Source organism: Dasypus novemcinctus, chromosome 22, assembly GCF_030445035.2.
Source record: "Dasypus novemcinctus isolate mDasNov1 chromosome 22, mDasNov1.1.hap2, whole genome shotgun sequence".
NCBI lineage: Eukaryota > Metazoa > Chordata > Mammalia > Cingulata > Dasypodidae > Dasypus > Dasypus novemcinctus.
Genome location: NC_080694.1, coordinates 57,259,955 through 57,274,312, shown reverse-complemented (window position 1 = coordinate 57,274,312; position 14,358 = coordinate 57,259,955). Strand labels below are relative to the sequence as shown.

Genomic DNA, 14,358 nt, shown 5'->3' with positions numbered 1-14,358 from the left:
TTGTGGGTTTCTCATAGTGTGTTCTGACACATTGTGCAAGAGCGCAGGATAGTACAGAAGATGTGGTCATCCTTCTTCTGAGTTCTGGGTTGCTTCATCACATTTCAAAAGAGATGTAAATTTTGCATTCCCGTTCATTCCCCTGGAGATAGCGGTGAAGCAATGCTCGCTGCAGAACACAGGAGGCCTCCGTTTACCACTCACGACCTATTTACCACTAGGTCCAGCGGAAGGTAAGCAGGGGTGGAGTCCTTTTGTGGCGAGATTGTCTTTACCACAAGTTCCGTTCCCACATGTCCTCTTATCCCAGTGAATATAGAGAAAAGGGAACTAAATAGTACTAGCAGGCTGCTGTTTCTATGTCTCGGGGACCAGTGAAATCCCTACCCAGAAAAATGCCAGAAGCAAGGTTTGGGCATTTTTTTTCTCACCAAACCTTCATAATGTTCCCTACCATGATATTTCCTGTGTACCCATTTTTAATGTTTCTCTAAAGAGTCATTTCTACAGTTTTCTTTTAGGGCATTAAACAGAGAGGGAAAAGGAGAAATGGCTAGAATTGTAGAAACTTGAAAGGAACTTGAAAGAATGTTATAAACATGTTTTGAATTCCTTGTTCAACAGCTTTCTAAAGGGCCCTTTTGTGGATGAGTTCTCTTTAGTTTAATAAAGTTTGAAGACCCTAGCCCCATTAGCTGGTGGACAATACCATGTAAAGACACCTACCCTGTTCCAGAACTCATGGATTTTCTTATTAATTTACATAGAGGAAATGTCTACATGTCCCTCTCTCCAGGACCGGGGGCCAGCCGTCCCTGGAAGACAAGTCTCCCAGACACAAAGGCCACCGTCGGCCTATGTGCTCACTGTTCTTCCGCCACGATTGAAAGGTGGACTAACGGGTCTCCCGCCCTGACAATGCCTCTCTGGTGATCACCCACTCCCCTTCCACCACTTAGATGTTGATGTGCAACACCTTCCCAAATCTCCACTCCAGTGACCAGAAAACTGGGAGAAGCCATTACTCACTCATTTTTAATATGTCTGTGGAACACTAATTCCCATCAGACCTTGTGCAAAATCCCGAAACAAAAATGTTGAGGTCTTGCTTGACCTTTGCCTTCCAGGAGGCCACAGTCTAGCAGCGGAGACTGGCTTAAAAACTGATAAATAGGACCTATGTCCTGTAGGATCAAGCCTAATGCCTGGTTGTAGAATTCAGTATAGAAAATAAGATTTGAAGAACCAGCCCCAATGCTGCAAACCCTACTGACCCCACCCCTTCCACTTTGCCTGAGATATCCGCACATTGGACCTTTCTCTAGATGAACATATTTTGTTTTCATTCCTGTGGAGCAGTTCTGTCATCTCTGTAAGAACCTTCTGGGCACAAGTTTCTATTATCTTGGCTTGTTGACTCCTTCAAAGCCGTTGGCTTATTCCAGCGACTCTGCCATGGTACTTGCGTTCTAGTTACCTGTTCGCCCAACTTCTTTCACCTTAATTTCCCCAACAATAAAATGAAGACAGTCATATCCAACTCTCTATCTTACCTCATAAGGAATTCAGAAGAATGAGCAACACAACTCCTTGGTTTCATAGGAGAAATGTGCCTTTATTGTTAGGAATGTCCATCGGGAAGTCAACCACGAGATCCGATGGGTGGACAAGAGCCAAGGAAGAGCACAAATTTCCTGGGGGTGATTGCTGGAGACTGTAGGGAGAAAGAAAGGGGAATAAGCTTGCTTTTAAGATAGCCATTACTAACTTTTCCTCCTCACAGTTTATCTGCTCCAAAGGGGAATTTAGCAAAATTTTGATTACCGGATAATGTCTATAATCAACAATAACATGTTACTTTTGCATCGAGCTTTTATCAGATATCTCTTCCAGAGAAAGGACTATTACTAGGTGCTATTCCAGGAACATTGGTCCTCTGCTCTGCACCCAGTTTCATGCTTGCACCAGAGACATTTGTGCCATTCTATAAATAACGATGCCTGAACACGCAGATGCACCAGGCAGCTGACTGCATCTGCGGAGCGTTTTAAGTTAGGCCATATCTAGATTGAGCAGTGACTACAGATAAGAGAGTAGAAGTGTCCCTTCCGCTCCTGGCTCCCTCCATTTCACTCACACACAATCAGTACTTGACACCTCCCCTTTTGGTGCTTTGTTGAAACAGTGCCTAAAATTTCATAAGAAAATAATTCGCTCATCATTTTAACATTTTTCCCCTTAGAGTGGCCTGGTGCACCCCAGGGGCTTTCCCTGAGGGAAAGAATTCCCTGAATTCCTGCTAATAAGCGTCTTCTTTTTTAAAAAAAATATATTTTTAGAAGATACATAGATTACATAAAATGTTACATAAAAATAATATAGGGAATTCCCATATGCCCCACTCCCCTCACCTCCCACTTTTCCCACATTAACAACTTCTTTCATTAGTGTGGTACATTCATTGCAATTGATGAGCACATTTTGGAGCATCGCTGCACAGCATGGATTTTAGTTTACATTGTACTTTACACTCTCTCCCACATCATTCTGTAGGTTATGGCAGGATATATAATGGCCTGTATCTGTTATTGTGATGTCATTCAGGACAATTCCAAGTCCCGAAAATACCCCCATATTACACCTATTTTTCCCTCTCCCTGCTTCAGCACCTCTAATGGCCACTGTCTCCACATCAATGATATAATTTCTTCCATTGCTAGAATCACAGTAAGTCTATAGTATAATATCAGTAAGTCCACTCTAGTCCATATTTTATTCCCCAATCCTGAGGATTCTGGGATGGTAATGCCCTCTCCACCTCTAATTGAGAGGGGGCCTCAATCCCATACGGCTGATGGATGGAACTCTCTTGCTTGCAGATGTGGACTCTCAGTTCCTTGGTGGGGTGGTTGTCCATCCTAACCTCCTACTAGCTGTCCTGAGTAAGTCCACTGAATTGAAAAGTAGATACTGCAACTCTGCTGAGGCTCGGGGCCCAGCTTGCACATGGACAGCCCAAAGATTAAAGCCCCTTGGATGTATACCTACCAACTCCAGCACCAACTATAGGTTCAAATAGAAGGAACCGAGGAGGTATGTGGAGAGAAGTCACATATAAGTTCAATTCTGTCACACTCGGGAGCACAAATCCAAAGTAGGGCCCACTGGCAAGGCACCAAACTGCGGAGCTGTCTGCCATGACTGTAGGACCTGGGTGCCTCCATAGCCCTCAGGAGCCCCACTATTTGCTAATAAGCTTCTGATCACTAAGGAGACGCTCTTTCACCACAGGGTGGTTAGCAACGCCCTTCCCCCATCACCACCACCAGTTTCCATGGTATTAGAAGACGGGAAGTTGATGTTGACATGCTTTTGGCTTCTACCAAGTTCACATTGAAAGAAGCACACACTCACTCACCTTTAGTTATCCCTACCCTCATTTACTCCAAATTTGCTTGCCTGTTCCCTGGTAGAATTGGGAACCCCGAGAAAGCTCACCCAACCCAACCATTTCACACAACCTGCCCATAAGGGAACCCTGAGATGTGCTGGGACCCTTCACATGTGGAAACTGAGAAACGACCCTCATACCTTCTCCTTACCCCAGTGCTGAACTTGCAAGGGTTTGTGCTTATAACACTTGGGTCTCTCGGGGTGAGTGGAAAAGGTCTCTACAATCTGCAGGAGAGACAACTTTTAAACCTTCAACCTCAAGTTTCATGAGGTCTGAGCTTTGTTTTTTTGATTCCTGTTTTTTCAGAGGGGCGGCTGCTTTCTGCTCACCTCCCACTGTGCTTTCTTTCTCCAGTCTACACCCTTGTTTATCACTCAAGGTTCACTGCATTCGGCTCTTTGTGGTCTCAGAGAGGATGGGTGGCACGGTTCAATCTGTCACACCAGATACAGTTCCAGGAAAAGGAAGAGGTAAATAAGGGGGACTGACATGCATGTGCAGAGATGAAACAAACCGTAGATTGTTTTTCACACCTTTCAGCTGAGGAGCATTCAGAGTAGGTCAAGAGTGAGCACGGAGACAGGAAAGGAGGGTCAGTCCTGGTACCTCAAAGTAAAGAGCCATTGGGAATAACGAAGCTTCTCCATGGGCAACCTGAGCTCAGATTTAAAAGGGAAAAGAATATTTTGAAACAGGCAGAGCAATTAATAACTATGAATTTCTATGTACAATCATCTGAGGGGGCCAGGACTGGCCAGGAGAGGAGGCTGAGCACATTACATCTCTGCTTGAATCTTATCTCCACTTTCAAGTACTGCGCTTGGCATCAAGGAAGCACCTTTATTTCCCTCTCTCTTTCCTTTCCTTCCTTCTTTTTTTTTAGGCTAGTCTCTTTTTATGGTTTTAAAGGAGAGAGTAGCTCCCTTTCTGGCAGCTGCTTATTGAACTGGAAGGAATCAGACCTCTTCCTTCTTCCTGTGGAAGAGAGTTGGGTCATCATCTTTCTCCACCAGTTTGGTGGTGTATTTGCTTTGTCCACCTTGAATCCAGGGAGGGGAGCAACTTGGCTGTTCCAGTTCCTTGGAGTTAGAAGCTATAAAATCTCTGTCAAGCTAATCATAAGTTGGGAATTTGGAAAGCTACCATCGTGGAAATGCGGGACCTCATTCCCTCCTGGGCAGGACTGTGCCACAATTCAATACACAGGACACATTGTCTTACTGTGGGGCTTTGTTTTCACTCTTCCATTCTTGGCTGCGGTTTACATTTCAAAACAAAACTTTAAAAGAGTAAGGTGCCTTCGGGTCAAGCTTGCCAGGGCATAAGGAGGAATGGTGATTTCTACTCAGATTGACTCAAAAGCTTTTGGGTCTTCCAGGGTCTTGGCGCTCCTGTGAGGTTAGCCAGGAGGCTGAGATGAGAGCTTATGGGATGTGCAGGCTTTGGCCAGGGCCCACCGCTGCCCTGCAGCATTCACAGGGCCCAGAGCCCAGGCTCCGGAGCCCTGAAATTTCCAATCCAGTTGTCTCTGGATATCTTCCCAGGGAAACTTAAAAAACAGAAGCAATCTGGAAGCATTTTCCTTCCAAAAGAGAAATGTTTTGCCATTATCTCGTTGCCCTTCCTTCCTGCCTGCCTGCCTGCCTGCCTGCCTTCCTGCCTTTCTTTTTCTCTCCCTCCCTTCTGCTTTCGCTCTTTCTTTCTTTCTCTCTCTTTTTTAATATAGTCTTTGAGGATCTCTTTTCCCCAAACTATTTTTCTGTCCTCTATACAGTCACAGATTACCAAGACATATATACTGAAGAGATGCCAGGCTAGGAAGAATTTTCAAAAACATTTGGCCAAAAATCAAAACATGAAAAGTCTCAAATTGTTTTCATGGCCATCCCTGGGAAGAAGAAATTGAGACCAAGAAGGAACAGGTCAGGGGAAGACTGACAACCCACAAAGCTAGTGCTTGCAAAGAGATGGCGCTACTAGGCCCATTTTCTGCTTGACCCAGACCCATTGGCCTCCAGTTTCCTTAGGCTCTCCCAGGTCTGGACCACGTTCCTCTCACCAAGACAACCAACTCCAGTCCGATTCCACTCAACATCAAGCTGCACCAGGGGTCTTTGACTGTCTATCTTTTGAATCCCGAGTAAATATTGAAAAATTACGTACTCCTTGCATATAAAAAAATTTTGAACCTAAGTGTAAAAAGTTACAAAGGTTGTAATTTATGGAGTGATACATATGTATGTTTATATCTATCTGTCCTTCTACAGATAATCAGACTCATCTGTCACGAATGTCCATGTCACAAAAAAATGAACATGCTCCCTGAGATTTGAAAATATTTTACATCATTCTTTCTCCTTGTTGAAGTCATATTTCCATTCCATTTCTCCCACGGAATTTCATTCCTACTGTTAAGGCAATTTCTCAAAGAATTTTTCAGTTTTATTTTAAACTTGCCTCGAGGAAAGGTCCCGAGAGAGCTACCACATTGATGGACAGTCAATAATAATAATAAAAAAGATAATCGCTGACATGCTAGACTTTTCTTTTCTTTTTAAAGAATTTCTAGTTTAATATCATTTGGCTCAGTACAAGATCAAATGTTAGGCTGGTGGGATAAACCAACATCCTAGAAGGGCTCTTAATCTCATTAAAATCTATCAGAAAATTGATTGCATATATTATTAAGAATGCTAGGGAAGCGGACTTGGCCCAGTGGCTAGGGCATCTGCCTACCACATGGGAGGCCCACGGTTCAAACCCCAGGCCTCCTTGACCCGCGTGGAGCTGGCCCACGTGCAGTGCTGATGCGCGCAAGGAGTGCCGTGCCATGCAGGGGTGTCCCCCGCGTAGGGGAGCCCCACGCGCAAGGAGTGCACCCATAAGGAGAGCTGCCCAGCGCGAAAGAAAGTGCAGCCTGCCCAGGAATGACGTCACACACATGGAGAGCTGACACAGCAAGATGACGCAACAAAAAAAAAAAACACAGATTCCCGATGCCGCTGATAAGGATAGAAGCAGTCACAGAAGAACACACAGTGAATGGACACAGAGAGCAGACAATGGGGGGAGGGGGGAGGAATAAATAAAAAATAAATCTTTAAAAAAAAAAAAGAATGCTAGATACTTCCTTATCCCATCATACCACAAAGTTCTATCACAGCCCAGATTTGAAACAATTCTCTGTCTCATAATGTAATGTATTTTTATACTTGGAAATCTTTTTTGATGGTTCTATCGTATTTCTCTATAATAATAATAATACATACATATGTATTTTTCCTTATGACCAAATGGTTTTAAGTACTAAAATTTTTTGTCTAGATTGAGATATCAATCATTATTGAAACACAGTTTATAAAAACATAAACATATTACACATTTTGATAAGTAATTATCACACTTCAACATGTACTTAAAAAATTTTATTGGATATGCATCTCTTAATAAGAGGGACAGGCTGAATTTTATCAATTAGTTCATTTATCTGTGGACAAAACTATTGTTATAGTGAGACCGGAATTAGTCATACTTATATTCTTACATTTTGTTTCTATAGATGTAAGCACTAAGAAGTCAAGTTCACATTGCTCTAGGCCTACCATTAACATCTCCACTTTTAGCAATCTAGTTTGAATTAATATGAAATTAATTTCAGTAGTACACAAAATTTTGAACCTGTATAGTTCCATTCCTTCCCCCACTCTTTGTGCTATCATTGTCAAACAAATTGTATCTTTATGCCTCATTTGCCCATCAATACATATTTATAATCATTGCTTTATGCAGTTGTCTTTTTAAATTACATAGGGGAAAAAAGAGCAACAAACCAACAAAAAATACATTTATACTGTCTTTTATATTTATCCATGTAGTTACCTTTATCCGTGCTCTTTATTCCCTCATGTGGATTTGAGTTCATATCTCTGTGGTTCATGTCAGCCCAATGAGCTCCCTTTAGCATTTCTTGTAGGGTATTTTTTGTAGTGACACTCTCCCTCAGTTTTTATTTATCTAAGAATGTCTTAATTTTTCCATGTTTGATGGATAGCTTTGCCAGTTATAGAATTCTCGCACAGTTTTTTTTTTTCTTTTAACTCTGCCTCATAGCCTCAATGGTTTCTGATGAGGAATCAGATGTTAATCTTAATGAAGTTCTCTTCTCTTTTGCTGCTTTCAAGATCCTCTTTTTGTTTTTCACTTTGGATAACTTGATGACAATGTGTCTATGTGTGGATCTATTTGAGTTTATCCTGCTTGGAGTTTGCTGAGCTCTTGGGTGTGTAGATTAATGTTTTTCATCAAATTTTGGAAGTTTTTGGCCTTTATTTATTTCTGCTCCTCTCTATTTTTTTCCTTCCATGACTCCCATATATTGGCACATAACAATGTGCTGGACGATGTCTCACAGGACCCTTAGGCGCCATTCATTCTTTTTCTGTCTTTTTCTTTCTGGTCCTCAGACAGAATAGTCACAATTGACCCATCTTCAACTTTGCTGCTTCTTTCTTCTGCCTGCTCAAATCTGCTATCGAGCCCCTCTAGTGAATTTTTTCATTTTAGTTATTATACATTTCAACTCCAGAAATTGTCTGGTTTTTAAAAATATATAATTTCTGTCTTTTTGTTGATGTTCTCTATTTGTTGAGACATTTTCATATTTTTCTTTAGTTCTTTAGATGTGATTTTCTTTAGTTCTTTGAAGGCATTTCAAATAGCTGATTTAAAATCTTTATCTTGCAAGTCCAACATTTTGGCTTCTTTCAGAAGTTTGCATTCTGGTTGAGAGGGAGGGGACAGGCCAGGAACTGAGTCCTGAAGCTGTGTTTGTATAGTGAGCACACTGTTTTGACATATATTGTATTTTAAACTGGGACAGCTTGGGGAGGGAGTTGCCCATTGTTATTCCACTTTACAGTTTCAAAGTCAGGTGCAATTATATCAGTCAAACAGCTGGGTAAAAGCAAAGCCAGGATTTAAACACTGTTCTGTCAGATTCCAGAACCAGTGCCTTTCATGCCATTGAAAAAAATAAGTCACATATCATAGGCTGATGATGCCTAGCAATCCTTCCTTTACTCTATGGCCATGACCTTGCAAATCATGCCCATGCAGCCCTGCCAGTGGGAATGTTTTGGCTGGGCTCTTCTCCCTCCTTCCTGAGAGGAGTAAACAACTTGGTTCCATAGGCAATTACCCCCATTCCCTTCAGACCTCTTGGAGAGGGTCTCTGCCCTGGGCTTTGCTGAGCCTGTCCTGTAGGCTTCCTTCCCTGGCTCCTGCAATAAGTGGCTCTTTCCAGCCTAGAGATGCCCCTGAAGCTGCAGCATTAAGCATGAAGACAATCCCAGGCTCTAGAAGGGCTGTTATCCCATGGGCTCCTTCCTCCTTGCAATGAGGAAACAGGAACCCTTAAAATCATATCCCTTTAGTTGCAGCACCTTGGGCATGGTGTTTTGCAATTAGACACATTTTATGTGCATTTTTACAGTCAGAGTTACCCAAGGAAAAGATTATTTCTGGCTCTGTGGTTTTTCACCTACTTTTTCTTTCTTGATGCCATTCAGTCCTCACAGTTTCAATTCCTTTCTCCTACTTTGTTCTCCTTTCTGTTCCTGGATGCTTTACCCCTAATTATTTCAGATTCTTTTCTCTGCTCTGAAGTTTTTGCATCTGAAAATCAAGTATTTAAACACTATTTCTGGAGGGAATGGGAAATTCTCCAGAAGTGGGGGCAGAGAGAAGACTGTGAAGCTTTTCCTCTGTTAGAATGGAAGGCCCACGTTGGATGATGACATTTTCCCACAAGTGTGGCTTCCTTCCCTAAGAGCTTCACAGATGGTCAATTTTTTTTTCAAAACAGCAAATCATGCAGAAATAGTGAAAATAAATAATAAATAGATGATCATTATAACATAAGTTCTCATAACCACGGAATAGTGATGCTTGATTTTCATATGTTCAATACCAGATATGCATAGTCACTTACACATTTAAAGGTTTACCGCTTTGTGTGAGATATAGTAGCACCTGTGATTTTTCAAATGAGTGAATAAATGAATACGGGAATGGGTGAATAAAGTTCCTCAAAGCAAGGACCAAGTCTTGCTTGCCTCTATAACCCCTATACTTAGTACAGTTGGCACGAAGTGGGCACCAACTGTTCAGAGCATAAGAGCTTTGCCCTCTTCCTCTGTTTATGATCTCCATGAAGTTCTGTTGTTTAACTTGGTCATTTGTCACAAATCAGTCTTTTATCAAAATAGTTGTCTCTATTTTCTCATCTGTGTTCATCCTTACTATCATTCTCTTCCTCAAATCCAATTATCAGAGCTGTTTGCCTCAGTCACTGAAAAGTAACGCACTTTGGTTGTTATTATTCCGGAATCATCCCTCACTTCTTAGCTAAATTACTCTCTGTAACCTACAATCCCTGAACATCTCACTGATTTCCCAAGCTCTAAGCACTGAGTTTTCCAACTTTCATCTTTCTTTTCTAGTATGCAAGCTAGGACTAACATTCAAGGAAGAATTCTTGTTCTCTATTATTGTGGTAATTTGAGGCTCTTGTGGACCCCAGGAATTTATGTTCTTAAATTACTCCATTCCTGTGGGTGTGAACCTATAATAGGTAGAAACTTTGATTAGATTACTTCAATCAGGCATAGCTCAGGGCGGGTCTTAATCCTCTTACTGGAGGCCTTTATAAACGGGACGAATATATGGGAAGAGACAGAGAGAGAATCCCCCAGCAGCTGAGAGAGGAAGTCCTGGAAGCCAGAAGCTGAAATCAAAGGAACACAGAAGCAGAGGAGGAGGCAGAAACCAGCAGAGGCAGCCATGTGCTTGACCATGTGAAAGAGAAGTCTGGAATCACTGGCAGCCATCTTCAGGGAAAAAAGCATTGTTAGGGCTTTCTGCATTAATTTAGTCATCATTTACTCATTTTGATCACTGACTTTCTGCCTGGTACCATGCTAGGGTGCTGGAGATACAGTTTAATGAGAAGTGGTCCCTGCCTTTGAGGAGCAAAGGATAAGGAATGAAACAGACACTTAGATAAATAAGTGGCTCAGGGGAAGAGGCAAGCATTTCCACCTGGGGATGTCAGAAAAGGCTTCCTGGAGAAGGGGGCCCGGAGGTCAAGCCCTGAGAGATGAGCAGATGTTCCCCAAGTTGCAAGGTCAGAGGGGCCGACGGGTGGTCTTCCAGGCAAAGGGAGACACGTGAGCCAGGATTTGGAGTACCTGCAGTTGGGGAGCTGCAAATAGCTCAGCATTCCTTTGTGTCTTCTATAGTGTGACATGGTAGGTTCACAGTGTGGATTCTGGGGCCTGGGTCAAATCTCAGCTCTACCACTTACTGGCTGCATGACCTTGGACAGGTCATTTCACCTCTTAAGACTGAAATTAAAAGGAAGATAATAATTGCACCTATTTCATTGGATTGGTTTGAGATTGAGTTAAAACACATAGAACTCTACCTGGCATTTAAAAAGTGTTTGCTACTTTATAATATATACTTGGAGTTGTCCTGGTGATGCTGTAGGGACAGTTACTGGACATTGTATGTCCTCCCATGGCCCACTGGGTGGAACGTGGGAGAGTGTGGGCTACGATGTGGACCAATGACCATGAGGTGCAGCAGTGCTCAGAGATGTATTCACCAAATGCAATGAATGTCTCATGATGATGGAGGAGATTGTTATTATGGGGGGAGGAGTGAGGTGAGGGGGTGGAGGGTATATGGGGAACTCATATTTTTTGAATGTAATATTAAAAAAATAAATAAAGACAAAAATATATACATGTATACACATTTATATATATTTGCACAGTCTTGACATTCACATAAATAGAATCATACTATTTATATTTTAACAGACTTATTTTAATCAAGAGTATGTTTTTAAAATTTATACCCATTGATACAAGCATCTGTAGCTCGCTGATTTTCCCTGTTAGTTAAGTTATCATGCACATGTGCTCTCTCTCGTGAATTTTAGAGAGCATGGACTATGTTTTCTATATCCCATGCTTTCAAGGAGTTCCCAGGGGTGTTTATAATTTGTTCATTGAGACTATTAGCTATGTTTCAAAGAACTTTAGATGTAAGAAGAGAGGACTGAAAAAACCTTACTAAGCGTTGTCGAGATTCTGGGCAGAACATGGTACCTGCTTGTTGTATTTCCCCATTGAGACGTCAGAGAAATGGCCCTATGCTGCCTTGAGGGAGATGGAAGTTGGATAATTATAAGTCGGTATGTACTGTGTGCCATACACTGAGTCTGTTCCTTAACATGAATTATCCTATTTAATGCTCAAAACAAGCCAAATAAGGAAGGTATTATTTTCTCTGCTTAAAGCTAAGGAAATGGACCTAGAGTAGGTATGTTAACTTGCCAAAGTAGAAACCAGGTCCATGTCTGTGGAGCCCAGGGCTCATGTGGTAAATACGGGGGTGTTGGAGGTTGTGCAGATCCCCCAGAGCCCCTGGGATGCTGCAGTGACACAGGTCATCTACTGTCACCCCATGAAGCTGTGGAGAAGAGAGAATGATGGAGTGAACTCTGGAGTTAGCCAAATCTACCACTCACTCTGTGTGATCTTAGGAAAGGTATTTAAGTTCTTGGAGCCTATAAATAGGAATCAGGATAGGAGGTGGTGGAAGAGTCAGCAAGGAGGAAAGAAAGGGAAATCTAGAGAAGGACGTTCCTCCAGCCATGGCCTCTCAGTATTTCTCAAGGGGAGCACCGCTGGCGCTGGGGGCTGGACATTTCCTCCACTGCCTTGGGCAATGCCCATGCATTGCAGGAAGGCTATTCCTGGCCACAGAGCACCAAGGCGCCAAATGCCAGCAACACCCTCTAGTCCTTGTGCCATCCCAAACACCCCCAGGTTTCCAAACTCTCTCCTAAGAGGGTTCCAGCCCTGGTGGAGGGCCACTGGCGGGCCTCTCGGGGCCCAGGCTGTGGACTCTCCTTGGACCCCCCGCAGCCAGCAGCCCAGGACAACCTCCCACTGGGTGCTCTTGTAGTCCTCGCTGCCTGATGCTACAATTCCTCCAAAGTGGTCCTTTCTCCCTGCTGGACTGTCCCAGCCCCATGTCCCACATTCCCCCCTGGGAGGAACTGGTGCGATGTCATCATTTCAAAGATGTGGAAATGTAAAGAGGGGGAAGGTTCTCAGCCTGGAGGGTAGCACTGAGTCCCTTCAAAACACTCTGAAAATAAAGCTACCAAAAGCCTGCACCATTGGTCAAGAGCCCCATCAACATCTCCAGTGGCATTTCCTGAGATTCTGACTGCCTGAAATGTTTTATAACACAGTTGAGACTTCAGAAACCCCCCAAATGAAGTTGCAGTATCACTCGGAGATTTGCGTTTGTACAGCCATGCAGAATTTAGCACGCCTTGGGGACCCCAGCCACTGTCACTCACGGAAAGCTCTGTGGTTACTCCTCGTTTTGGGAGGAACTGCCTTTTTACATTACATTTTCTCCTTTCTCCTATAGCAATAAAGCCTGAAGTCTTAGACTGAATGAATACTGTGAAATGGAAGTTGTTTGACCAAAACTAATTCTCTTCATATTGACCAGAGTAACCTAGATCTGTGTTATATTTGGCTTGAATGTAGTTTCCAACCCTCAAATGCAAGCAGTTTTGCTAAAGAGAAAAATACAACTATGACTGTGTGAAATGAAATCTCTGTGCTCCAAGTGGCTGCTTGGGTTTGGCATAGTGGCTTTCTTTTCTTTTAGATAAATTGCCATTGAAGCAAAACCGAGATATGAGAAATGCGAACCCCTTCTCTTTCAACGCTACCCATTGTGTTCAGATTCATAAGCAGGAAAGTTAAAAGCCTCCCTTCCTCGTTAAGAAAATATGAAAGTTGTTGCTTTGAAAGAGAATTCATTACGCTCAGCCTTTAAATGATATCTGCCTTCAGATTCAACTGGATCTGCAGCCCCCTTCCAAAAACGACTTTCTTAGCGGTAAGAATTACCCCACCTGGAATTTGCTCTTCAAAAGGCTCGAGAAGCCTATTCATATGAATGAAGCTGGTTTCCTAAGAGCAGAAGCGGAAGCGGCCCTCCCCAGCAGTTGGGCAACCGGGGAAGGAAATCCCCGAAGCGGCAGGGTGGCTGCCCCAGCCGCCTTCACTGCATCTGCCTGCTGCCTGCAGCCCACCGGCCTCTGCGAGATGCAGTACGTGGAGGCCCAGGAGCTCCTGGTCGACGAAGAAGATGATATTTTTGGTGAAGGTAAATGCATCTTTCTGGCAGGAGCCATTCTGGTTTGCTTTGCTTTGCCATTTTTGGAAACTTTCGCCACTTTGAAATGATGACAAGTGTAAGTGTTCTGGCTGTGACGGGGGTTGTGGATATACACCTAGATGCTGAAGAAATACAAGACAGAGGGTAGAATGATTCCTCCAAATACGGTGTTTTTTTTTAAGTCATGTCTAACTGACTAACTGAAAATCATACTAAGTCTTTCCCCTTGTCCCTTGTACTGCTCTGTGCGCTCTCTCTTCTCACCCCTTAAAGGAAGGCCACCTGCTACCACCTAGAACAGGAGTGGCCTTGCGGCATCCGATTGCTTTGATCTGCACTTCCAGTCCCACCTCCTTTCCTCTCCCCTCCTTTGGATCGTTCACTCGCTCACTCTTCCTCGTGCTTATTTGGCACTCCTCCTTCCCACTCCCTTTCCCTCTTGCTTTGCTTCCACCCTGACGTGCTGAGGCTGTGGGCACTTCCGGTATCCACTGGCGTGGCTTCGCTGCCCACTCTCGTTTAACCACCTTCCTCGGTAGGCCTGTGGGGTGCCCTCGACGGCGGCGGCGGAGGGCTGCTCTTTTACCTGGTCATCTCGGGAGGTCTTGTTCAAATGTGGCATCTGGATT

General features: G+C 43.3%; 1 protein-coding gene across 2 annotated transcripts in view; it reads left to right on the top strand.

Annotated features, from left to right (window-relative positions):
• RIPOR2 (RHO family interacting cell polarization regulator 2) overlaps positions 1-14,358 on the top strand; it is a 212,209-nt gene that overhangs the window by 80,862 nt on the left and 116,989 nt on the right. Inside the window, exon 1 of one of the 2 annotated variants that reach the window (XM_012526591.4) lies at positions 13,597-13,717. The exons of the other annotated variant lie outside the window; for it this stretch is intronic. Within the exon in view, the coding sequence (XP_012382045.2) occupies positions 13,657-13,717 (61 nt within the window). The 5' untranslated portion in view covers positions 13,597-13,656. Of the gene's footprint in view, positions 1-13,596; positions 13,718-14,358 lie in introns of those variants that run through there. 2 annotated transcript variants of the gene reach the window in all.